Genomic DNA, 25,956 nt, shown 5'->3' on the forward strand with positions numbered 1-25,956 from the left:
CTGCGCGTTGGCCTATGCCTCCGGAGCGTATTCACGGACGGACCGGGGCGGGGTCCGCACCAAGCCCCGCCCCCGAATCCAGGCCCCGCCTCCGGCCTGCGCTGCGCAAGTTGTGCCTGCCTGTCGAGATTCCAGAGGAACCCTGTCTTCGGGCAGCTCAACGGGTGCGTCTGACCTCCCATCCGCTCATCTTTTTACACGTTTACCTTTGATTCTTTCTTTGCTTATTTGCAGGCTCTTTGCCAGGCGCTGGGAGATCAGGGGTGATTCACGCGCCCTGCCCACAGCGGGCTTGCAGTCTAGTGCTCAAGATACTCTTGTCCACAACCAGCTGTGATACAAAGCAAATACAGCCAGTGCTCCAATCAAGTGTGGTGGGAGGGTCATAGTCACCACAAAATGATGAAAATTACTTTTTATTCAGCGCCTACTATATGTCCATTATCCCACAAGGTTGGTATTTTTGTCTTTATTTTAAAAAAATTTTTTAAGAGAGAGAGAGAGAAAGCAAGCAGGGGAGGGGCAGAGAGAGAGAGAGAGAGAGAGAAAGAGAGACAGGGAGAGAGAGAATCCCAAGCAGGCTCTGCGCTGTCAGCACAGAGCCAGATGCAGGGCTCGAACCCATTACTGTGAGATCATGACCTGAGCCGAAACCAAGCGGCGGACACGTAACTGACTGAGCCACCCAGGCGCCCTGTCTTTATTTAACTGAAAAATCTGAGCCTCAGATTAAGTGACATCCCCCCAGAAGAGAGCCCTGATTACTGTTGTCTAGGACCACCTGAGCTAGGGCATCTCAAGATCTTTGCTGGTCTCTGATAGCTCCAGCGGCAGAGTCAGCTTATTTTGTTAACGTTTCTGGTAAGATTTCTCATCATAATTTCTAGGTCTGCTGTGCCTGATTCAAGCCATGAACCTATGATTCTAAATTATCAGCTAAACTGATCTCTGGAATATTCCTCAGGAAGATGGCAGCCTTGGCTATGACCACAGCTCTTGTTTTTATATTTAGAAGGGTTCTTATGTGGATAACTTTCTGTTATCGGTAAGGCTCTTGACATTAAGTGAGGTTTAAGGGTAGCAGCTGTAATCATTTTAAGAACAGTAAAAAGGGGTCTTAGGTATCCTAGAAAACATGTATCTCTGAGGCCTTCAACTATTAAGACGTTCATAAGCCCAAAGCTGGTAATCCTATTCACAAATGAAAATGTATTCCTCTGGTGAGCAGAGGACTCCAGATGTTAGAGAGACAGTTTGTGTGTCAGGATTAGAATCCAAGTCAACCTGGGTCCAAAACTAGTAGTCCTACACTGTGTGGATTCATGGAGGAGGCATGGTTTGAGTGTACCTTAAAGATGAGCAGGACTTCCACAACAGAGAAAGGAGGGAGAAGGTGAGCCGGGGGCCCAAGTAAGGCACCAGAGTCCAGTTTTGTGAAGCCTAAACTGTATGAGAAATGAGCGAAAAGTTGGAGACAAACTGGAAAACACTGGGAAGTGGGCTCAGGAGGTGGATTTTTCAATATGGTACATGGTGAGACACCAATGGGAATGATTTAGTTCCCGTTTTTGGATATTTGCTCTGGCAGATGATTAAAATACATTCTGAATTGGTAGTTGCAACTATCCTGGTTAAAAAAAAAGGATGCATGCTGAGCCAGGACCACAGCAGTGGGAATGAAGGGAAGAGGATGGACACACGAAGAGGAGCTGAGTTGGTAGGACATATGACTGATTACACGGAGAAGAGTCAGAGAGGACCCCAAAATGCCACGAGCCTAGACAACAGAGAGTAAGCACCCTCACCATATCATTCAAAGCACCTCTTCGGCCAAATAGGGAGTGCCTGTCAGAATTCGAAGTGTACCAGGTCCTAGCAATTCCACGTCCAGGAATTTAACCTACAGATACGCCCGCAGACAAAGGTGTGGGTTCAAGAGTATTCTCCCAGCTTTGTTTTGTTATTAAGAAGTTGGGAACAACTTAAATGCCCATCAGTTGGGGACTGGTGACGTTAATTGTGGAATAGTCACAAAAGGAACACTAAGTAGCTTCCTAAAAGAGGGAGCTAAGTCTGTATATCCTGATATAGTGCAGTCCCACCATAGACATATCAGGGATGAACATCGAACAAACAAGTCGCATTGATAGGGTATACCTGTACTATGACACATCTGTAAAAAGGGGAAAAAAGGAGGGGGGTATGCTTTACTGAAATGCTTTACTGAGGTATTTATGAATGAAATGATTCAATGTCTGGGATTTGCATCAAAACAATGGGATGGGAGTTTAGTGGGTAGGGATGTAAATGAAACAAGATTGGCCATTGAATTGATAATTGTTCAAACTGGATCATGGGCACATGCAGGTAGATTTTTATGCCGTTTATTCTATTTCTGTATATGTTGGAAATTTTCCACTTTAAAAATGTGGGGAAATTATCAATTTCATTCTCATTTTCTTCCCTCAAGCCCTCCATTCCAGCTGAGCTTATGCACCATGTTAGTTCATGTCTCTAAAGACACTCTTCCCTCTGTCTGGCAATCTCTGTCAGAAAAATTGCTACTCTTTCATGACCACCCAGGACAATTGTCACCCCCTCTGAAAAGCCTTATCCAGCTCCTACAGTCAGATTGTTCCTTCTCTGTGTGGGGGGTTCCCTGTGAGTGTCTGTATTACTATTATTGCAAATACTATGTCATTATTCATCTCCCCAGTAGACAGTAAACATTTCTTTTTTTTTTTAATTTTTTAAATTTTTTTTTTCAACGTTTATTTATTTTTGGGACAGAGAGAGACAGAGCATGAACGGGGGAGGAGCAGAGAGAGAGGGAGACACAGAATCGGAAACAGGCTCCAGGCTCTGAGCCATCAGCCCAGAGCCTGACGCGGGGCTCGAACTCCTGGACTGCGAGATCGTGACCTGGCTGAAGTCGGACGCTTAACCGACTGCGCCACCCAGGCGCCCCAACATTTCTTTTTTAAAAAAATTTTTTAATGTTTATTTATATTGAGAGACAGAGAGAGACAGAGCATGAGAGGGGCAGAGAGAGGGGAGACACAGAATCTGAAGCAGGCTCCAGGCTCTGAGCTGTCTGCACAGAGCCCGACGTGGGGCTCGAACTCACAAACCGTGAGATCATGACCTGAGCCGAAATCGTACGCTTAACCAACTGAGCCACCCAGGCGCCCCTACAGTAAACATTTCTATAAATAAATGTCTCATCTGTCTTTTGTCCCAACTCTTAGCCCTGTGTTTGGCTTAAAATTGGCATTTAACAAATGTTTGTTAAATTAGTGGGTCAGGTCTAGTGAAGAAATGATTAGTTGTTTGGATTGGTACATATGGATTTTGAGAAGTCAAAGGAATATAGGAGGAGAGAAAGTAAATGAAAAATTAACATTATTGAGCCTATGCCAGGAGTGTACTGGGACAAGGAACAGTAGTGAACAAGAAGGCAAGGCTTCTACTTTCAAGGACTTGACTTTCCCTTTGGTCGGGGGACAGCAAGAGGCTCCAGTGAGAGTTATAATTATAGAGTATAATAGGTGCTATGGGGGAAATGGACGTGACTTATTCAGCTTATTCAATTCCAGAGAAGCAAGTATCATTAATCCACTGATGATGAGTGGATGAGCAGGTGTTCAGAGGAAGGCACTCTTGTGAATGCTGCTGAGGGCCACAGTTGTGAGTGCTGAACAGGACTCAAGCCCCTGTCTGCCCCTCCTGAGCCCGTGCTCTTTCCTCTGCCCTGTTGCCTCTCAACAAGCAGGTGAAAATCCAGAGCTCTAACTGCATTCAGATCTGGGGGTCATCTGTCTAGAGAGTTGAAACGGGAGATGAGAAGATCTCCTAGGGAGACACCGAGACTTTGGAAAGTAACGGCAGCTGATAGTTATTGAGAACTTAGTACACTCCAGACTCCACGGTAAGCATTTTACATGCATGCATGAATGTATTTATGCCACGTAACACCCCTTGTGAAGCAGGGACTCTTAATAGTCCCACTTTACAGTCCAGGAAAGGGGACCTTAGGAAGAGTTAAGTCAACAGAAGTCACACACCAGAACCTAACCTCTTACCTTATGCTACCTTCTTGAGAGAGAGGACTGAGATCAGAAGCCTGGTAAGGAAATCATGGAACCAGAGAACAAGATGGCTTATTTAGGGATGTTGATGAGGGGGGGCAAGTGTCCTGAGAGTCCAAGAAACCCTGTTAGAAAAGGAACCAGTGTACAGAGTCCAAGTCCATGGAAAAACCCAGCAAAGAGACATGAAGGTTGTGGGATTCCACCGACCCGCGTTGGTAAGAGACCTTTAACAGAGCTCTTTTGGGAGATGGAAACCTAACTTCCTCAGGCTCACTACCCAAGCCTCTGCTTGCTGCCTGACCTGCCCCACTCTCCCGGATTCCTATTCTGATTTCTCCTGCTCAACCTGTCTGCTTAGGGAAGAAGGCTTGGACTGCGCTTCTCACTCCCAACCCACCTCCACGCTGATCTGTCTTCCTGACCCAGCACCTGCAGAGCTAACTCTAACCCACTGGCGCACCACCTGCAAGCTACACCAACCTCCGTTGAGACCATTCATTTACAGCACATGCCCAGGCAGCCTGACAAAGGACAACGGTGACCCCCTACCAAGGACACATGCTGGACAAGCAGGTAGGTGCCAATGGCTCAGGGAAGCGGGAGGGAAGAAAAGGCAAGAGGTTCCAGTGAGAGTGAATTAGCCAGGTACTCACTGAGGCTCTTTGTCAATAGTGCTCAACTTCCTTTACTGGCTTAATTGGATCTGCACAGAGCAATTGAAAGGAGTAGCTCGAGGACCACATGATTTAGCTTCCCTATCCCCATTCCAACCATAACTGATTGGAACAGGATGCACACCTTCCCCAAGAGGAGGATCTAAGGGTTGGCTCCTCTCCCTGGACTTTGGAATTGGGCCACCTAGTGATTGAATAGCTGGGGACACAATGGTACTAATGACTACAGTGGTCTACAGCTGCCCTGTGAGGGAACCAAGCTGAGTCAGAGAGACTCATGGCAGAGCACAGGGTTAATAAAGGTCCGTGAACTCTTGCTAAAGGCTTTCAGCTGCCCCCATCCCTGCTCTTCTTGAAGGCTGATAGTTCAGCTCTCGGGTTTCCACAAGTCCTCTCTAGTAAAATCTGGGTTAGTATGAGTAGATTTCTGTTAGTGTTATCCAAGGTCTCCTTGGCAAAGATAGGGTTTTGCAGGACTGAGAGCATGGAGCAGGGATCCAAGGATGAGAAGTTAGAAGTTTAGGGTTTGGGAAGCACCACAGTTAAATGTTGATGTCTAAATCCGAGTGGCTGTGACTCCCTCCCTCAAATTGTAAAGATGAATCCATTCCATTTTGTTTGGCAGACATTTATTGGGCACTTGCTTTGTACCTGGCACTGTGCTGGGTACTAGGGCAGCAAATAACCCGCAGCTGCTCTTGTGCTCACAGTTTCAGAGTGGGTACAGACACAGAAATATATTACAATATAACATAATGAAAGCAATGATGATGGACATACAAAGTCAACGGCAAAGCGGGTGGCAGAAGGGAGTTGTGGAAAGCAAGGGGGACTTTGGACCACAGCTTGGAGTCATCCAGGAATTCTGGAAGGACCTGGAGGGTTTTGGCTGAGGCACTGAAACGGGAAAGTGGGAGAGAGCAAAATCTCCTTGCATTCAGCACAGGTGGGCTTGCTGAAGAATGGTGTCAGGACCATCTGGAAGGTTCTAAGATGAGTGAAGAAAGAGCCAACCTCTCTTTTTTTCCCAGGGAGACTGGGAAATGGGGCATGGGTCGCCAAAGAGAATAGAAACAATAATAAAAAAGGTGCTGGGAGAGAAAGCTAAGGCAGAGAAGGGTGGGCATCTCAGGAATGAGCAATGGCTGGGAGTAGAGGGAACTGGACACGGTTTAAGGGCTCCAAAGATAATGGCGAGTGTTCATTTAATATTTCCTGGGCACAGTCTACATCGTAGGTGCCACAGTGGGCACATGGCCCCTGCCTTGCAGAGCAGTCAAGTGGAGAAGACAGACATTAATCAAATAATCACACAAATAAATGTAAAAAAAAAAAAAAAACAACTCAGGAGAAGATAACTGGTGAAGATGGAGGGAAGCGGGTAGACTACAATTTAATTGCATCTTGGATTTGGGATTCAGACAGACACTCTGACAAAGAGAGGGGAAAAGAAACAAAGATGACAAGGGAGAGAGGAAGTTCAGGGCCTTGGGAGAATCTACAAAGGGAGTGGCCACACCTGTAACTGCTTTCATTTCTCCAAATCATGTGAGACTCATTGAAATTCATCTCCATCCAGGGAACAAACTTCCTTCCTTTATTCATTCATCCATTTGTCCATCCATCCACCCATTCCCCAGTAAGCCAGGTACTATGCTAGGAGACACTAGGGAAGAAGCTGAAAGGGACACCTGTGTGGCTCAGTCAGTTAAGCATCTGACTCTTGATCTCAGCTCAGGTACTGATCTCATGGTTTATGAGACTGAGCCCGCATCAGGCTCTGCCTGACAGTGCAGAGCCTGCTTGGGATTCTCTCTCTGCCTCTCTCCTGCACTCTCTCTCAAAATAAACATTAAAAAATAAAAAAGCTGAGAGAGACCCTCCAGCCTGAGAAGTTTATAAATGATAGAAATGCTATTTGTAACATTTTTCTACTGTTGTTTTGGCTCCCTTTCCTACAGGCAAGGGAAAGGACAAAGAAATGGCTGTACTAATCAAATTGAGGGACCAGTAGAACCTTAAAAAGAAATCAGGGCCTATCAGCACACTTATCTCTCTGTGCACAAATTGCTGAAGAAATGTGGGAAGTGGGATGAAGGGTGAGATGATATCCAAGTGGACAGAAGCTTCTCGAAGCCTCATTCCTTTCCAAGATCAGGCATTCGCTTTAGGCACCCTTCACCGAGGTGAAGAGTGTATGTGATACACGTAGAAATCTGTAAATGATGTGCCACGCAGGAATATATTTACAGAGCTCTATAGTTTATAAAATGAAGAGTCCATTTCTTTTAAAAGGGGTGTTCTCACAGAAAGCTGTAGAACAGTCACTTGGATAAGGAGGAGGTTATAGAGCCTGTGACTCTCAGGAATCCCAGGAACCCACCTGCAGTGGCCACAGTCATGGGCTGGGTGGTGCCCGCCCCTGTGACTGCCTGCATTGGGCACCGTGGTCCCGGGATGGTCGTCCCTTGATCTGGCCTTGGCCCTCCAGCATCTCCTGTTTTAGCTGCTGTTGTCAATTTACATTCACTGATCATACCTACTCCTGGGGAAGCCTAAGAATTTCTCAAACTGGAGGCCTCCCGTGCTCCAAGAGCAAACCAGTGTATGCTTTGAATTCACCTGTTAGCAACACAAGTTAGCATCATTCCAAAAGGTTTGCCTTAATTATCCCCAACAGGTGGATTGTAGATAGCATATTTTCTTTTTGCATCTGTGCATTTTCTAAATTTCTTTCAAATACCCACAGATTCCATCAGTAACAAAGAAAAATAAACATTTCTTCTTTTTTTTTTTTTTTAGTTTAGTTTGAGAGAGCCAGAGTGGGGTAGGGGCAAAGGGGGGGGGGGTGGTGGAGAGAATCCCAAGCAGGTTCCATCCTGTCAGTACAGAGCCTACCGTAGGGCCCGAACTCATGAACCGTGAGATCATGACCTGAGCTGAAATCAAGAGTTGGCTGCTTAACCAACTGATCCACCCAGGTGCCCCAAAAGATAAACATTTCTTAAGGATTGCTTAAAATGAGAATTGGCCTGTAAAGTGACCCTTCTTCACTTCAACTGAAAAACAAGCTCCATTTGTTTCTCTCCTATCTCTCCATCCACTGTCACTGTAAGCAAGGCTGTCACTGTCTTCATCTGCCCTTCTTCCCTTATCCACTTACTATCTTAGTCCCAGCAGCTGCCCCCTTTGCTGTCTCTCTGTCCCCACTTCCTCCAGCACCAACCCACTTTAGAGGAGATGGGAAGCTGGGGTGTGGCTTTCCTGCCTTCCCAGAGCAAACAGCCCAAGAGAGAGGCTGTTGTCAATAAGGAGGAGCTCTCTTATCGCATAGTAGCTAAGCCAAAGCAAAATAAATAAAAGCATATTCACATTTCTCAAACCACTCACAGATGTGGCCCCCATGGGATTTCAAAGAACCCTTCACAGACTTGCCTCCCGAACCCACACAGCAGCCCTGTGAGGTAGGTCAGTCTCCATTCCTTTCTGCATGCAGGGACCTGGAGGAGTTTGGCACAGGGCATGTGGGGTCGAGTCCAGAGTGAGGTCTCCCGTTAGACCTTCCCTTTAAGATGCTTGACGAGCAGAGCTGCCTGAGTGACCGGCAGCAGAACTGAGAGGCCAGAACAAACGAGGCCCCAGGACGCAGCCAGACAAGGCACTGGGCTGTTGGGAGCCTGGCTATTTCTGACTTGCCCTACTTAGGGGCTCCCTTCCCAGGACTGTTCCATAATCCAAGGTCGTTTGACATTTTGCAATGTGACATCCATGGGACGCTGCTGGAAAAAACGCAGCTTATTCATATGTCCATGTGCCTTGAGGAAAAAGGTGAGGTGACGCTTTAAAAAAGCCTGTAGTTGTAGCTTTCTTGAAGTCACTGGTGCCCATGTGTCCCGACATGTTACATCTGCAACTTTGGGCACAGAATAGGTTGGAAGACTGTTTCGGTGTTTTCCATCAGAACAAGATCATACCGACACAACTGGGGCCTGTAAAAATAAGACAGGATATCCTTGCCAATCAAGTAGTAAAAATATCCCATTCTAGAAAAATAAATTGTATTATATCCTTAGGTTATAAAATTGTGGAGCAATTATTTCTAACATTACAGGAAAGTGCTTATGGTAAATAAGCATAGCCCACATCAACAACAATGAGATATAAAATTTTATTTACCACCTAACTATTTCCAGGTTTAAAGCAACGATAGAAAGGAGGTTAGAAAGAAATAACAGTTGTTGCCCCTGAATAATAACATTATGGATGGTATTTTTCTGCTTCTTAACACTTCTTGCACTTTCCAGATTTTATAAAATCAACATGTATTCCTTTGGTAATCCGGATAAAAAAGTATTGAAAAGTCTCATGGTTTTAAGATGTAATGACTGTCCTCTTAGAAGAAACTTGCATTATTAAATGTTTGCCTTCAGGAAAAAGGAATCCAGGGGCACCTGGGTGGCTCAGTAGGTGAAGCCTCTGACTCTTGTTTTCAGCTCAGGTCATGATCTCAGGGTTTGTGGGTTCAAGCCTGGCATCGGGCTCTGTACTGGCAGCATGGAGCCTGCTTGGGATTCTTTCTCTTTCTCCCCCTCTGTCTCTGCCCCACCCCTGCTTACAATCTCTCTCTCAAAATAAATAAATAAACATTAAAATTTAAAAAGAATTCATAAGCATAAAGTGCTGAATGCTCACAGCATTTTCTGTCTTGTCCATAGATTGTATGCTAGGACTATACATTGGAGTGGCATTAGTCACAAAACGTACATGCCACCACAGCTTTGCTCTTTCTCCCCCTCTTTGACTCTGTCCCCCCTGTACATACACACGTGCACACACACACACACACACACACACACACACACACTCTGTTACTTATTTTTTTGGAACCAATGAAGATAGGTTGTTTACCCCTTAATACTTCAGTGTGTATTTCCTAAGAACAAGCACATTCTCAGGGCAGTTATCAAATTCAACGTGGAGTAGTACTTTCATACTGTATCCATGGAATAAAATACTCCAATTATTCTGTACCTTTTTTTATACTAGGCTGTGCATTTGCCAGATTATATGAGGCTTTCTTTTCCACAACATATACCAGCTTGCAAGCAGTGTGGGTGGAGTGATTAGGGAAGAATTATATAACCGTAAGCATGTAGCAACATTATTTTTTTTTGGATTAATTGGGCCATTTATCTTTAAGCTCCTACCAGTAAAATTGTCTTGAATTATGGGGCTACTCGTCTTTATCAAGTCTGTTTTTTGAAAACCCTCCACTTCCTTCATTGTGATTGATGAGGTCCTACTAAAACATCAGACCAAGGAGATTGGACAGAAACCAATAGCATCTTTGGAAAACCAGAGCTTGTCAAACGCTGCTGATGGCTCACCTCTCTGGATGGGCAAGTGACCTCAACTTCATTCGGAGAATCCTGAGCTTATACTTCGGGCCTATTGTAGACCCTGTAGAGAACACCAAGGAAATGGCTGCAACTTTATCCAAGTCTTGATTAAATCTTGCAAGCAGACTCACTTGGTGGTATTTCTGAAAAGTTGCAGGTTCACTGGAAAGAAGAAATGAAGTAAGTGGATATAGATTGCTAACAAAAGAAAACAGTTTCAAAAGCTACAAATCACTCATAAGCAGGTAGTCCCTTGACCCCACAGTCTGCTGGATTTCAGAGGATTGCATAAGTGAAGCTGCTGGCCCCAGGAATGATGAAATATTATGGCATAAGAGAGGCATGCTCTGCCTACTATATACCGGATAGCATCCTCATTTCTTGACACATGTCTCCATTCCCCTGAAAAATTCTTCAAGATGACTATTATCTTCATTTTACAGACAAGGAAACAGATGCTTGCAGAGCTTAAACTCACCCAGGTCACAATGCTTATCAGAATCAGTGCAGGGATTCAAACTCAGTTCAGAGTTCAAAGTTACAATCTTTCCATTAAACTGCATTGCTAGATGCATATGTGTATGTTTAGCCCAACTAGATACTAATTTAGAAGTTATGCTTAAGCAAATATTTTTTTCAGTCATGCCTCTCAAATAAAATAGCTAAATCCTAAGTTCCAATACTTTTTCCTATGTATGTGATGCTTCCTACAGTTGGAATCTCAAATTGAGCCTACGGAATATCCACTGGGGAGTTTCGCTGGGTCAGTGTCCCTCTAGGGATCTGGGGAAGTAGACCATGGCGAGCCCCCTGGCTCAGAAATGGGAGACTTGGTCTAGAAATGAATCATCAATTTGGAGGTGGGGATTAGGGTGAGGGGGTGTGTGTCACCCCAGCCTCACTAGAATCATGTGTTGAGTCCTGGGAGGAGCAAAAGTGCCACAAGTAAAACTAATCCAAAAGGTGCCCAGATTTTAGTTTCTAAATACCATCCTCGCTAAAAGGAATGGGTAGGAGGCTTCCGGGAGAAATGGTTGATTCCAGGACTAGGTCAGGGAAAGTGCAAAGTGATCCTGCAACAAGCCGTATGCCAGAAAGTAAGGAATGCTCACAGAATGGTGGAAATGTTCAAAAGAATACAGAATCACTTCACGTGAATTAGGATGGCGAAGAAGTGTTGATGAGGATATGGAGAAATTGGAACCCTTGTGCACTATTGCTAGGAATATAAAATGGTACAACCACAATGGCAAATGGTATGGGGTCTCTTCAAAGAATTAAAAATAGAATTACCATATGATCCAGCAATTCTACTTCCGGGTATGTGCCCCCAAAAAACGAAAGCAAGGTCTCCAAGAGATATTTGCACACCCATGTTCATAGCAGCGTCGTTCATAAGAGCAAAGAGGTAGAAGCAACCCAAATGTCCATCAGTGGATAATGGATTATCAACATGTGATACATACAATGAATATTATTCAGCCTTTAAAAAGAAGGAAATTCTGTCACATGCTACAACATGGATAAACCTTGAGGACATTCCACTAAATGAAATAAGCCAATCACAAAAGGATATATATTGTTTGACTCCATTTATATAAGGTGTCTAAAGTAATCAAATTCATAGAAACAGAAAGTAGAATGGTAGTTATCAGAGGCTGGAGGGAGAGAGAAAAGGGAGTTGTTGTTCAATGGGTATAGAATTTCAGTTTGCAAGGTGAAAAGTTCTGGAGATTTATTTCACAATAATGTGAATATTCTTAACACTACTGAACTGTATACTTATAAATGATTAAGATGATAAATTGTACATTATATGGTTTCATCACAATAAAAAATGCATTTTAAAAAAAGGGTGCAGACCCAGTTTGAAGAGCTTCTAATGGCCAGATTTGAGACAATTTAAATATCAAAATAAATAAATAATGGTAGTAACTAATTATAAGTCTCCATTAATAAAATAAAAATCCAGGGCGCCTGGATGGCTCAGTCAGTTAAGCGTCCAACTTCGGTTCAGGTCATGATCTCATGGTTCGTGAGTTCAAGCCCGGCGTTGGGCTCTCTGCTGTCAGCACAGAGCCACTTCAGAACTCTGTCTCCCTCCCTCTCTCCCATTCTCTCAAAAATAAATAAACATTTAAAATAAAATAAAAATCCACGAGTCCATATTGATATAACCAAATAAATGAATAAATAAATGGGAGGAAAAGAAAGCTTTTCCTAAATGATGAATTTGAAAAATCACCATTCAACCATCATAGTAACAATCCAACCACAAAACATCAAAACTGTTGGGTAAAAGTTTCAGGAATAATGGGACATTTTAGCAATAATGGGTCTCAAAGTACCTCCCTGCAACATACTTACTAATACCAGGGAAAAACAGTAACTTCATAGTGGAGAAACTGGGGGGAAAAAACACCGTAATAAACTCCAAGTTAATGAAATGAACCAAAGTGTGGGCCTCCTAATAGGACACACGGAGCCAAACATAACGTCACTTCTATGCAGTTTTTGCCAGAGATACATGATCTGAATGTCATCATGAGGAAGCATCAGACAAACCCAAATGGAAGACATTCTGAAAATAACTGACCTGTAAAGTCAGGAAAGTCGAGGAAAGATGGAAGAACTATTCCTATGTGAAGACTAAAGAGACAGGATAACCAACCTCAGTCAGTGATCCTGAATTGGATCCCTCTCCAGGAGCAGCTGTGGAACCACAAGAGTGCAGAGACTCAGGAGGGGGTGATGGCACCCTGCAGATGGCAAAACCCCGTGGGGGTAGATGGAAGGCAGGAGAGGGAAAAGACCTCTTGGAGCTGGTGAAGCTTGTCTCTGAGTACAGGTAGGACCCCCTCTTCCACCTGGAGGGATGTCCAGAAATACACGGGGAGGCACAAACCAAGGTATTGAGTTCATATAAGAATAAAGGGAACAAGAGCCAGCGAACTATGGGTTATGACCTATAATAGGAGCCAGATGTTTGTTTCTGGTAGTAGGTACACTAAACACCCTGGAAACTCCTAATGGTGGATACAATTAAAGCAAAAACAAAACTAAAACCCTTTTGAATCACACTGAACTAAGAGGAAAGTAAAGAATACTGAGGAACCTTAAAAATATGTGAAGGCAGAAATACTGAAATCCACTTTTGTTGGCCTTTTTTCAAAGTTAGTAATGAGTTTTCTTTTTCAGTGCAGTGCAATCAGACATGAAACAAAGCCAGTCATGGAGGAGAGTTGAATAGGAGACTCTCTGGGGAGGGGTGAACTAAAAATGATTTCAAAGTAAAACTTCCTACCACCTAAGGGGACAGAAACAATCCCTATCAAAATCCCAGCTGCCTTTTTTTCTTTTTTCTTTTTTTGCAGAAATTGTCAAATTAATTTTAAAATGCATATGGGGGGCGCCTGGGTGGCGCAGTCGGTTAGGCGTCCGACTTCAGCCAGGTCACGATCTCGCGGTCCGGGAGTTTGAGCCCCGCGTCAGGCTCTGGGCTGACGGCTCAGAGCCTGGAGCCTGTTTCCGATTCTGTGTCTCCCTCTCTCTCTGCCCCTCCCCCGTTCATGCTCTGTCTCTCTCTGTCCCAAAAATAAATAAACGTTGAAAAAATTAAAAAAAAAAAATAAAATGCATATGGAAATTCAAGAGACCCAGAATAGTCAAAACAACTTTGAAAAAGACCCAACTTAGGGGATTCACACTTCCTGATTTCAAAATTTGTTAGAAAGCCACAGTAATGCTATAAGCTACATGACAATGTGGTACTTGCATAAGGATAGATGTATAGATCAATGGAATAGAATTGAGAGTCCAGAAAGAAGCCCTTTCATTCACTGTCACCTGACTTAGGCAAGGATGTCAAGACATTCACAGAAAAAGAATAGTTTTTTCAATAAATAGTGCTGTGACAACTGGATATCCAAAGGCAAAAGAATGAAGTAGGACATCCTACATCATTCTATATGCAAAAGTGAACTCAAAATGGATCAAAGACCTAAGTGAGACCTAAAACTATCAAGGATTTGTGTCCATAGTACATAAAAAATTCTTGCAAATCAACAATAAAAAGATAACTCAATTTTAAAGTGAGTGAGGGGCCCCTGGGTGGCTCAGTCATTAAACATCTGACTTCGGCTCAGGTCACGATCTCACGGTTTGTGAGCTCGAGCCCTGCTTCGGATGAGCCCCACTTCTCTCTCTCCCCATCCTGGGATTCTCTCTCTCTCTCTCTGTCTCTTGCTCACTTGTGCCCCCCCCTCTCAAAAACTATAAAAATAAAAATAAAATAATAAATGCCTGTTTTTAAAAATAAAAATAAAGTGACTAAGGCACACACACAAAAAAGCCTATACCCAGATGTTTATAGCAGCTTTATTCAGAATATAGCCAAAATGTCCTTCATCAGGAAAATGGATAAATAAACTGTAGTACATTCAGACAGTGGAATATTATTCAGTGCTAAAAGGAAATGAACTAGCAAGCTATGAAAAAAAATGAAGAAAACTTAAATTCTATTACTAAGTGAAAGAAGCCACTCTAAAGATTACATACTGTATGACTCCAATTACATGACATTCTGGAAAAGGCAAAACTATGGAGACAGTAAAAAGACCATTCCCTGCCAAAGGTTAGGGAAGAGAAGGATATTATAGGCAAAACACAGAGGATTTTTAGGGCAGTGAAACAACTCCATGATCCTATAATGGTTGATATATGTTCTTACACGTTTGTCAAAACCCATAGAATGTACACCACCACCAGTGAACCCTAATGTAGGCTATGGACTTTGGGTAATGATGCGTCAATGTAGATGCTTCAGCTGTAACTGTGTATGCCACCCTATTATCAGGTTTTGATAGTGGGGAGGCTGTGTGTATGTAGGCGAGAGGGTATATGGGAAATCTCTGCACTTCCTGTTTAATTTTGCTGTGAATCTAAAACTGCTCTAAAAAATGAAGTCTATTTAAAAGGGAAAAAAATGAGGGCACTCAGTAGCTTAGTCGGTTGGGCATCCAACTTCGGCTCAGGTTGTGATCTCCTAGTTCACAGTTTATCGTTTGTAAGTTCGAGCCCCGAATCGGTCTCCCTCAGGGGAGCCCACTTTGGACCTTCTGTTCCCCTCTCTCTGTGCCCTTCCCCCCACCTCTCAAAATAATAAAAGGGGAAAAAAATGAATAAAGGACCTGAATAGACATCTCCCCAAAAAATATCTAGAAATGGCCAGTAAGCACATGAAAGACTCAATGTTATATTAATCATTAGGGAATTGCGAATCCAAATCATGAGATATACCATAATGCCCACTAGAATGGCTACAATAAAGAAGATGGATATGTCTGTGATAAAGACATACAAAATGTGACATACGCATACAAAATATTACTCTGCCTTTAAAAAACAAGAGAAATCCTGTCACAAGCTATAACATGGATGACCCTTGAAGATACTATGTTAGGTAAAATAAGCCAATCACAAAAAGATAAATATTGTAGGATTCCACTTATATGAGGTATCTAAAGTAGTCAAATTCATAGGGACACTAGAATGATAGTTGCTAGGGGGAGAGGGAAATGGGGGAGTTGTTATTTAATGGGTATAGAGTTTGAGTTTTGCAAGATGAAGAAGTTCTGGAAATGTTTCACAACAATGTGAATATACTTTACACTACTAAATTGTACACTCAAAAAATGATTAAGATGATAAATTTTATGTTGCATTTTTCAATCACAATTAAAAAGAAAAAAATTTAAAGACAGATAATAACAGTGTTGGCGAGGATGTGGAGAAATTGAAACTCTTACACATGGCTGGTGGGAATGTAAAATGGTGTAGCTGCTTTGGCATTTCCTACAAATGTGAAATGGAGTTATCATATGACCCAGCAATTCCACTCCTAGGTATATACCCGAGAGAAATGAAAATGTATGTCTACGTGGAAATGGAGACACATTTTCATAGCAACATTATTCATAATAGCCCCCAAAGTGGAAATAACCCGAATGTCCATCAACTGACAAAAGAATAAATAAAATGTGGTGTGTGTGAGCAGAGTGGCACAGTGGGAGTGAGCTGGGCTCATAACCCAGAGGTCAGTGGATTGAAATAAAATGGGACATATCCATACCATGGAATATTATTTGACCATAAAAAAAATGAAGTATTGCTATAGTATCCTGAAAACATTAAGCAAAAAAAGTCAGACATAAAAAGACCACATATTATATTATTCCATTTATATGACATTCCCAGAATAGGTAAATCTATAGAGACAGAAAGCAGATTAGTGGTTGACAGGGGATGGGGAGGAAGGAGGAATGAGGAATTACTAACAGGTATAGGGTTTCTTTTTGAATTGATAAAAATGTTCCGGAGGGGCGCCTGGGTGGCTCAGTTGGTTAAGCATCAGACTCTTGATTTCAGCTCAGGTCATGATCTTGTGGTTCGTAAGCAGTGCGGAGCCTGCTTATGATTCTCTCTTCCTCTCTCTCTACCCCTCCCCTGCTTATGCTCTCTCTCTCTCTCTCTCTCAAAATAAATACATAAACTTTAAAAAAATGTTCTGGAATTAGATTTTAATGACATTTGCACATTTTGTTAATATACTCAAAACCACTGAAATGTAAACTTTAAAACTGTGAGTTTGATGGTGTGTGAATTATATCTCAATTAAAAAAAAAAAAGGTTATAAAGTAAAAAAGAAATACATCCAAAACATGGATACAGGGAGAGTCACCAGGAAGGTAATATTCTTTTTTTTTTTTTTTTTTAATTTTTTTTTCAACGTTTATTTATTTTTGGGACAGAGAGAGACAGAGCATGAACGGGGGAGGGGCAGAAAGAGAGGGAGACACACAGAATCAGAAACAGGCTCCAGGCTCTGAGCCATCAGCCCAGAGCCCGACGCGGGGCTCGAACTCACGGACCGCGAGATCGTGACCTGGCTGAAGTCGGACGCTTAACCGACTGCGCCACCCAGGCACCCCACCAGGAAGGTAATATTCTTGAATGTGACTATATTTGTACCCATAGTCTGGTAAGACCAAATAAACTTAGGGCACATACTCTGATATTATTTTCCTTTTCTTAAATTGTAAAAATACTAAACACTAAGTCTAATAGTTTACCTTGCAAAAAATAGAAGGGTAGAGATAATCTCACCACGTAATAGAGTAACCATTTCCTTTTTTTCCATATATTCTCTGATTGGTGATGACTTTTCACAAGCATGACTAAAATAAGAACAACTAAACATGAATAAAATAGAGAGGTTAAGGTCTCTATCTTAATCGAGAAAAAAAACCCTCTGCAGTTAGGAAGTCCTAGTTGGGAGAAATTCACTACATAAAATTAAAATTTCTAAGACATGTAAAGCCAATATGTAATCAGTTACTGGCATGAATAACCAAATTTTGTAGGTCACTACTTCTCATAGAACTGCACAATTTTCCTTGCTATTTCTTAGAGTCTCCAGATGAGGTCTCTGCCCAGCTTCCTTACTGAAGATCACAGCCCATAAACTACCTGAGGCTGGTTGTTCTAGATGCTCCCCCTAGCCGTGCCCTCCCTGAAAATGTAGCACCACTGGGTTTGGGGACATTGGTGCTGAAAGGCATGTGATATTGGCCAATCACTTGGCCTCTCTAAGCCTGTGTTCTTATGTATATAATACAGATTATAATACCACCTCACAGGGTTTTAGTGTGAATTGCATTAGCCAGCATGTGTAATGTGTTTAGTTCAATAAAGAAAGGCTGTTGTTATTATCATCCAAGGATACATTAAAAAAAAAGTCACCTCCAGACCACCAGCACACTCCTTCTCTATTCATCTACATGGTGAACCTATAGGCAATTGCCAGTTTCAGATGACATTCTAGTTGGTCCTCTATGAGTGAAGCCAACAGACAACCCAAGTGCCTAGTAGATAACAGGACCCCCCAAAAATGTTTCCTGAGTAAATGAATAAAATGAACCTCAAATTTCTTTGAATTATTTCCCCCCTTTTTCCTGATTATAAAATTAATTGATGAAAATGATTAACTATTTTTAAACTCTATATATACAATATCATATAAAATTGAAAGGTAAAGAGAAGCTGAATAAAGCACTCATATTCCTACCACCCAAAGGCCAGCTAACTTGTTAGGCATATTTCTTTTTCATTTTTTTTACATTGTTGAACTAATTTTGTACTTTATATAATTTAATATCCTGGAATTTTCATTTAGCACATTATAAGCATTTCATTCAATGTTGCAAAAATTAACCTATGAATAGTATTTTATTATATGGGAATATTTAAGTAACCATTTTCCCATTAGATTTTTAGTGTGTTTCCAATTTTCTATCATTGCACATCACATTTTCTGAGTTTGAGAAACATACATTTACATGTTTATATATATGTATATTATGAGCACATAAAAAGATTGAAATATGTGTGTGGGGGTGAGTGCCTTTAGGTGTGGGATTGTTGGGCTGGGGCAAGTATTTGCACTTTTATGTTACATATTTCTTTACTGTATAAATCCTTCACAGCAAGCAAGGATGACTTTGGTAATTAAATGTTTAAACGAAGGAAGGAGGAGAGGAAGGAAGGGAAGGAGAGAGGAGGGAGGGAGAAGGAGAGAGGTGGGAAGGAAGAAAGAAAGGAAGGAAGGAAAGAAAGTAAATCCCTGTACCAATTCCATTTGTACAGAGCCTAGAAGATCAAGAACCATGAGAAGAAACTAAGAAAAATGCCCCCTTATGTTTTTGTAGAACAAAGATAAGTACAGACCTATAAGTAAGAAAGTAGATATATTTGAGATTTAATTTCTCCAGTCAAAAAAAGGAAGTAGCAAATTGTGAACTAACCCAGCCCAACTTACTGATTGATTTTGGATTCTGTGGTGTTTCCAGCTCTGTCTGTCAATCTGATTGTAATGGACCCTCTTCTTATGTTCTTGTTCCAAGTTATAATGTCCACAAAGTAATGATATACTGCAAAACAGGGAGAGAGCACAGTAAGAGAGAGAGACTCTCAACTGCTCTCCTGATAGGTCAATTCGTAAAAACCCAACCTCCTTTATAACTTGAGTTTCTTGTTCTCTTCCTCTCTAGTTTCTCTGCAAAGATCTGGGCAGAATTTTCTAAAATTCCTTTCCATTCTTTTTGGTAAAGATGGCCTGCATGATGGCAGAATCCAATGGTCTCCAGTTGTCATGTTTGGGCATCACAGTTGGATTGGTATTCCACCTTATTCACTGAGGTATCATGGCCTACTGCTGAGTATGATTGGTTCACTGCATTCCCTGCCTTTTAAAATAAACCAGGCAGGTGGCCATGTAGAGACCCTCCATGGCTGACAAGGTTGTCTGCAATCTGGGCCATGTGCACCAGCCGCCATCATCTCTTCCCCAGTCATGCCACACCATGTGTGTCGCCTGCACTGCCAGGCTGCCTCTTGCTCCTGGGCCTTCTCCCCACTCGAACACTCTTACTTTACCCCCTTTGCCAACTCATCCTTCAGGTTTTGGCTTAGTCACTTCCTCCAGGAGACCTTCACTGACCCTTAGACTAAGTCAGGTTTGCCTCTTTGAGTTCTTCTCATGCTCTGGTGTTCTCCCATCATTAGCACACTTACCTGTATGTACGAAATACATGAAAAAAATGATAATCAAAAAAGTGGTAAATATATGGGTACGTGTATACAAATATTGCCTGAGAAATATAGAAGGGGAAGGAGGCTCAGGAGATGTTGGTCCCACAAAGGAATAAGATCCACCCTGGAGTTGCCATTTCATGGCCCACTATTACTCAGGCACTTGCCTCACTTGGACCAGGCAGACAGCAATCCCTGGGCTGCCACACATGGCTCCAAAGGAGGAAGGAACCCCACTGATCTGCACCCTCTTTTATAAGAGTTGCTCCTAAGAAAAGTGAAAAGGGGGACAAGATTGTAAGACATCCATCTGCCCAAGAAAATTCTTACTTCCCAGGGCATCTCATCATCTGCTGCCCCACTTAGCCCCCATCTGGAATACCCAAGCTCTCAATGTCTGTAGAAGGTCATCATGGTTGCTTTGGAGCTGAAACTGACCTACAGATGTAGCTGACACCTGATTTTACCTAGCTGAAATGTCATGTCTTTTGGGGGGTAAGCAAATTTTCTGGAAGATCTTAGTGAGTAAAATGGCCATCTAAGGGGTGCACGGCTGGCTCAGTCAGTAGAGCATGCCACTCTTGGTCCCAGGATCATGAGTTCAAGCCCTGTGTGTGGCATAGAGTATACTTTAAAAAAATTTTTTTAATTAAAAAAGTAAAAAGAATAGCCATCCAATGAAGCTAATAATTACGATTTGTTGAGATTTAATCCTTAACCCAGAAAATAGGCATTATTACCTAGCGGGACAATGAGACTCAAAGAGTTTAAATGACTTCACCAAGGTCACACAGCTACTATGTGATAGAGTCAGGATTCAACCGAAGTCTTCCCAGTTCCAAAATCCACACTTTAACATGCCCTTCATTTGCCAAGAGGTAGCCAGGAAGCTGAGACTCAGCCATTTTTTAAAAAGAAGGGGTTTGGGGGGTGCCTGGGTGGTTCAGTCAGTTGAGTGTCTGACTCTTGGTTTTGGTTCAGGTCATGATCTCACGGTTTCGTGGCTTCAAGCCCCACATCGGCCCTTCCCCCACTTACACTGTCTCTGTCTCTCTCAAAATAAATAAACTTAAAAAAAAGGGGGGGGGGTTGGGCAAAAGCAAACAACCACATCCACCACTCACTGCAGAATGGTTTCTCCTCGGCTGTGTCAAAGAACGCTTTAGTCATAGGAGGCTCTTTCTGCTTTAAATACTCTTTCCAATTATCAGCATAATAGCCTGTAAAGCAAGTTGGAAAAATGTAACATTAGCATGTATTCTATAAATGTAAAAGCAGCTGGGGAGGTAGTGAGAGCAGTGAGTTTGAGCCCCCACACCACCAAGACAATCTCCCTCGTACCCACCCCTGTGGGGGTGGACCTGCAGGGCCACCAGGGCTTGCCTCCCCTGCATCCACCATATCTTGCTCGATGCCCTGTCCCTCAGAGCTGGGACTGGCAACATGACACTACAGTGTCTCCTCCTGCCTTTCCCTGACATTACATCACCCTAGTTCTCAGCAGCATGCTGGTTCTCTCACACACTGGGTAGGCTAAGAATAGCGCTGACATTTTTCAGTAATACATTCATTTTATAGTTTAAAGCAGTTTCAGGTTTATACCTAAAATAGCATCACTCTTGCAAAGCATTGTGCTTTCCTGAAGAACTACAATTAGGCCCCTAAATCCCACAGAACCTGAGCTTGCTAAGTGACTATGTCAACCAGCAGGGGACTCTTCACTTCTGTGCCTGCAGGAATGAAGCTGAGTCACATCAGTGAGGTGTCTCTCTCTCTCTTCTGTCCCCACCCCTAGAGAATGGCCTTTGCATGCTGACTAATTGATCTGGAATGGAAACATTGGTAATTTTTAAAAGCTCCCTAGAGCTTTCCAATTAATTTATGCACAACCAAGGTTGAGAACCCCTTGTCTGTAGCATGCTCTAATGTTGACTTGGATTTTTCCTTAGAACAATCAGAAAATTTTCATCATCATCCCGTTTCTAGTCCTCACCATCTGGAATATTTCTACCAACCCTTAGCAAATACCCAAGCAGCCTCCGCAGTATCTGTTACCCCGCCCTGAATGTGCACATAGAAACCAGGGTGCGGCGTGAGGGCATCTACAGACAAGACTTGTTGGAAGGGATCATTCTGCAAGGCTCATTTGACAGGAGAGTCAGAGCTCACTGTGACCTTCCCCCAGCAGAGAAGTTGTGTGCGTGAAGAGGTTGTTTCTGTCCCCATGGGAGCAGGCTATATAAGGTGACTTTGCCCTGGGTGGGCTTGGAAACTCTTTGGAACCTTCTTTTTTATGCTAGAGTGTCCAGGGAGGTTGTACTGCCCTCTAGCTGAAATTGTATATAAATGGCTTTTCTAACACAGTTTCTGATTAGGACATTCAAGAGTATTTCACAGAACAAATTAGCTAGAAAAAGCTAAGTAAATTCTTTTTTAAGCACACAATTTTCAGGCCCATTTTTAGATAGTAAAGTGGTGCTCGGATTCTACCCAAAATGAACTATTTGTTAATCAGAGGGTAAAATTGCTTGTTGGACTTACCCAGCAGGGGACAGGACTCCTTTTGTGGCATGCCACAGTTGACACATTTGCCATTCCTATAATCCCGGTAGGAGTCACAGGGATATGCAGTGATAGCACAGTTCTCTCTCAGAGAAGAAAGGTACAGGTACACGGACCTCTGATGGTCACACTTAAAATATTGCAATCCTTTATCATAAAGGGAACAATGAAAGAGTAGAGCAGTCGTAGCATTTAACAATAATACATCACACATTATAGGCACACACAGTTCACCATCTGTCTGCTATAGGCCAAGCACTGTGCTAACAGCTTCCATTTAACCCTTACAAAAACCTATAGATCAGCATTCATACTGGCACATGGCAGGATAAAAGAAGATAGGCATGATCATCCCCATTTTACCTAGTAGCACATTGAGACTCAGCTTAAATGACTTGACCAAGGTCACACGACTATTATGTGGTTGAATCAGGATTCAACCTATGTCCTTCCTTTGTCAGTGAAAAGGACAAGAAAGATTCAATGGTAGTCAGAGTTTCCCCAGAGATTTTCAGCAGAGCACATTTAAACTAGTAAAGACATCAGAGAAAGGGGCCATTGAGGAGTAATTGTTAGAGGAATATCCCCAATGAGGGCAGGCACAGGAGACAGCTTTGAAAAAGGATGGGGGATGCCTCCACCTTGGGGGCAGAAGGAAACAAAAATGTAAAGACTGACCTTGTAAACTAAAATGAGGATACATAGAATGGCTCCCTCAGGTGAGATCTTTAATCTAGGTAAAAAGGCAAATCTAGATCACCTCTAAGAGGTGAGGGTTTATAGGTGGGGAGATTTTCAGAATAGAAGCATGAGGAGTGATTGTAGGGAGTTGGCAAGAGATAAACATGAGGATTCTGTGACGTTATTGAGGGCCATGGAGAAGTAACCAAGTTTTCCTGGACCTTGTACTCAATTAACCAGGCTCCGTGGCAGCTCCGGGATGTTCTCAAGCCAAGGTGGTGGCTGACATGACAGAGACCTAAGGGGGTCTCTAATGGGATTACATTCATGAGAGAAGCCCAGTGGCAGGGGCTCTGTTTCTGCTACAGAGTGAAGGGTGGAATGAGAGGGACTGAACAATAGGAGGCGGCACCAGAAGCCATGAATGGGCAAGAAGAGGCAAGAGGCAAGCCTCTAGTTAATTCCTGGTGGGTGACAGGTGATGCAGTGGTGAGACAGGAGGCCAGCAAGGCATGGAGACGGCGTCAGGAGAGTTGGACATGATGAAGCAATGCAGCACACAAAACTGAAATGTGGTTGGAAGGTTGATGGGTCAGATGATGAAGGGGAACTGGGTCCCAAAGATGGGTAATCAGAGGAGGTGAGGATCTGAGTAGGAAACAGTGAACCAAATAAGAAAGGAGTTATGATTGTGAGCTAGTGGTTTGGAGAGGCACTGTTGCTTGAGTAAGAACAATGTTTCTTCTTTCCCCACAGTCCACTTATGTATGCCCATAGAGGAGCTCAGTGAAGGACAGAAATAAACTAGGGCAAGAGAGGAGAAACATGGGTTGGCATGGGACCAAGCCAGACAGGAACAAATCTGACAAGTCAATATTTACTTATTGTTCCTGGAACTTTCACTTGCCAAAACAATGATGTTGATAACAATACAGAGAATGGCCTTTATAAGCAAATCACATTATCTTGGCTCCTCAGAGGTGTTTACCCTACATCCTACAGGACAGGATTTAAACACACACCATTTATAGTGAAATATGGTTGACCCTACTTATGCCATTTAATCTGGATCATTTTCAAACACCATGTCCCCATGGGGCCATATACAGCTACCGTTTTGTAACAAGATTACCTTTTTCTAGAATCATATCCATGATTGTTTAACTTTCTCTGGCAATGATGAAATACAGATTAAGAGCACCTAGGGATGGGTTTTTTATCGGAATAAAATACTACTATTACTTTTATGTTGCCATCTACCGTTTTTTTTTTTTGCTTTGTGAAGTTTTTCTTATTATAAAATAATACATGCTGATTTAGAAAATACAAAATAATGGGAAATAATGATGCAAAAATCACCCAGAAGTCCAATATCCACAGTTCACCCCTAATAATTATTTGCAGCATTTATGCTTGGTCTTTTTTTCTATACTTACACATGTACAAATACACATTTAAAAAACAAATTGGGATGATACTGTATAGTTTTGTGTCATTTTCACTTAACATCCCATTGTAAGCATTTTCATTAATCTGAAAATATGACTTTTTGGCAATTATATTCCTTTGTGTGGGCATATCATAGTTATTTAACAATTTTCCATGTTGGATATTTAGATTATTTCTTAAAATGTAGCTACTATAAATAATACTATGTCAGATATTTTTGCACTTTGATTTTTGTTTACATTTTCCATTATTTCTCTAGGAGAGATTTCCAGATATGGAATTTCTAGGTCAAGGACACACCTTTTCATGAGAGAGCAATAATTCATAATAGCTCTTAATCATATGGTTATGGTTACTTATTTTTTAAATTTATTTTTTAAATGAAGCATAATTGGGGCACCTGGGTGGCTCAGTCGGCTAAGCGTCCGACTTCAGCTCAGGTCATGATCTCACAGTCCGTGAGTTCGAGCCCTGCGTCGGGCTCTGTGCTGACAGCTCAGAGCCTGGAGCCTGCTTCCGATTCTGTGTCTCCCTCTCTCTCTGACCCTCCCCCGTTCATGCTCTGTCTTTCTCTGTCTCAAAAAAAATGAATAAAAAACATTAAAAGAAATTTTTTAAGTGAAGCGTAATTAACATACGCTGTTATATTAGTTTCAGATGTACAATATAATGGTTCAGCAATTCTGTACGTTATTCAGTGCTCATCATGGTAAATGTACTCCTAATTTCCTTCACCCATTTCACCCATCTCCCCTTTGTCTTTCTCTGACTAATTTCACTTAGCATAATAGCCTGTGGATTCATCCATGTTGTGGCAAACGATTTGATTGATTCCCTTTTATAGCTGAGCAATATTCCATTGTGTAAATATACCACATCTTCTTTATCCATTCATCTATCGATGGATACTTGGGTTGCTTCCATATCTTCGTTATTGCCAATAATGCTGCAATGTTTTGTTTTTTTTAAGTAGTATATTTGAGTAATAATTTTTCATTTTTCATTTATATTTATACTATCTCTATCTTCTCAGATGATTTGTTTTCTATTAAAAACTATTACCCATAGAATAATATCAGATTTTTGAAATACGCCTTTTTAAAAACCACTATTATACAATATATAAAGTATTTGCACTTACCTCCCAATATTGTTTTGGGGCAACCAGGTTGATCCAATCCTCCATTTGGGTAGAAGTCTATGTTTCCTAATGGCTCCTTGTAGCCCAGTGCTAAAGGAAAATATATTATGGTTTTATTTTTGAACTTTTCACATCATGTAGCTCATTTGCCTGAAGGATATAGGCAGGCATTTGTGTTGTTGTTGTTCTACATATTTAAATATTTTGCTCAAAGCTACCCAGCTAGTTAGTTAGGAAGCAGGGATTTCCAACTAGGAGATTATAAAGACAGTAGGGGAACCTATTTCCAATATTTTTCAAGATGTAAGGGA

The 25,956-nt window shown here is 42.1% G+C and overlaps 1 protein-coding gene across 2 annotated transcripts in view; it reads right to left on the reverse strand.

Moving 5' to 3' along the window:
• Window positions 1-7,565: 7,565 nt before the first annotated feature.
• Window positions 7,566-25,956, reverse strand: part of LIPH (lipase H) — a 46,655-nt gene continuing 28,264 nt past the window's right edge. The window contains exons 5-10 of one of the 2 annotated variants that reach the window (XM_030329520.2): window positions 25,646-25,735; window positions 22,354-22,521; window positions 20,937-21,032; window positions 19,040-19,151; window positions 10,153-10,326; window positions 7,566-8,754 (exon numbers count right to left, since the gene is read on the reverse strand). In XM_030329520.2, the coding sequence (XP_030185380.1) occupies window positions 8,667-8,754; window positions 10,153-10,326; window positions 19,040-19,151; window positions 20,937-21,032; window positions 22,354-22,521; window positions 25,646-25,735 (728 nt within the window). In that variant the 3' untranslated portion in view covers window positions 7,566-8,666. Of the gene's footprint in view, window positions 8,755-10,152; window positions 10,327-19,039; window positions 20,081-20,936; window positions 21,033-22,353; window positions 22,522-25,645; window positions 25,736-25,956 lie in introns of those variants that run through there. The other variant, XM_032594723.1, reaches the window with a different exon arrangement.

This window comes from Lynx canadensis, chromosome C2, assembly GCF_007474595.2.
Source record: "Lynx canadensis isolate LIC74 chromosome C2, mLynCan4.pri.v2, whole genome shotgun sequence".
Lineage (NCBI taxonomy): Eukaryota > Metazoa > Chordata > Mammalia > Carnivora > Felidae > Lynx > Lynx canadensis.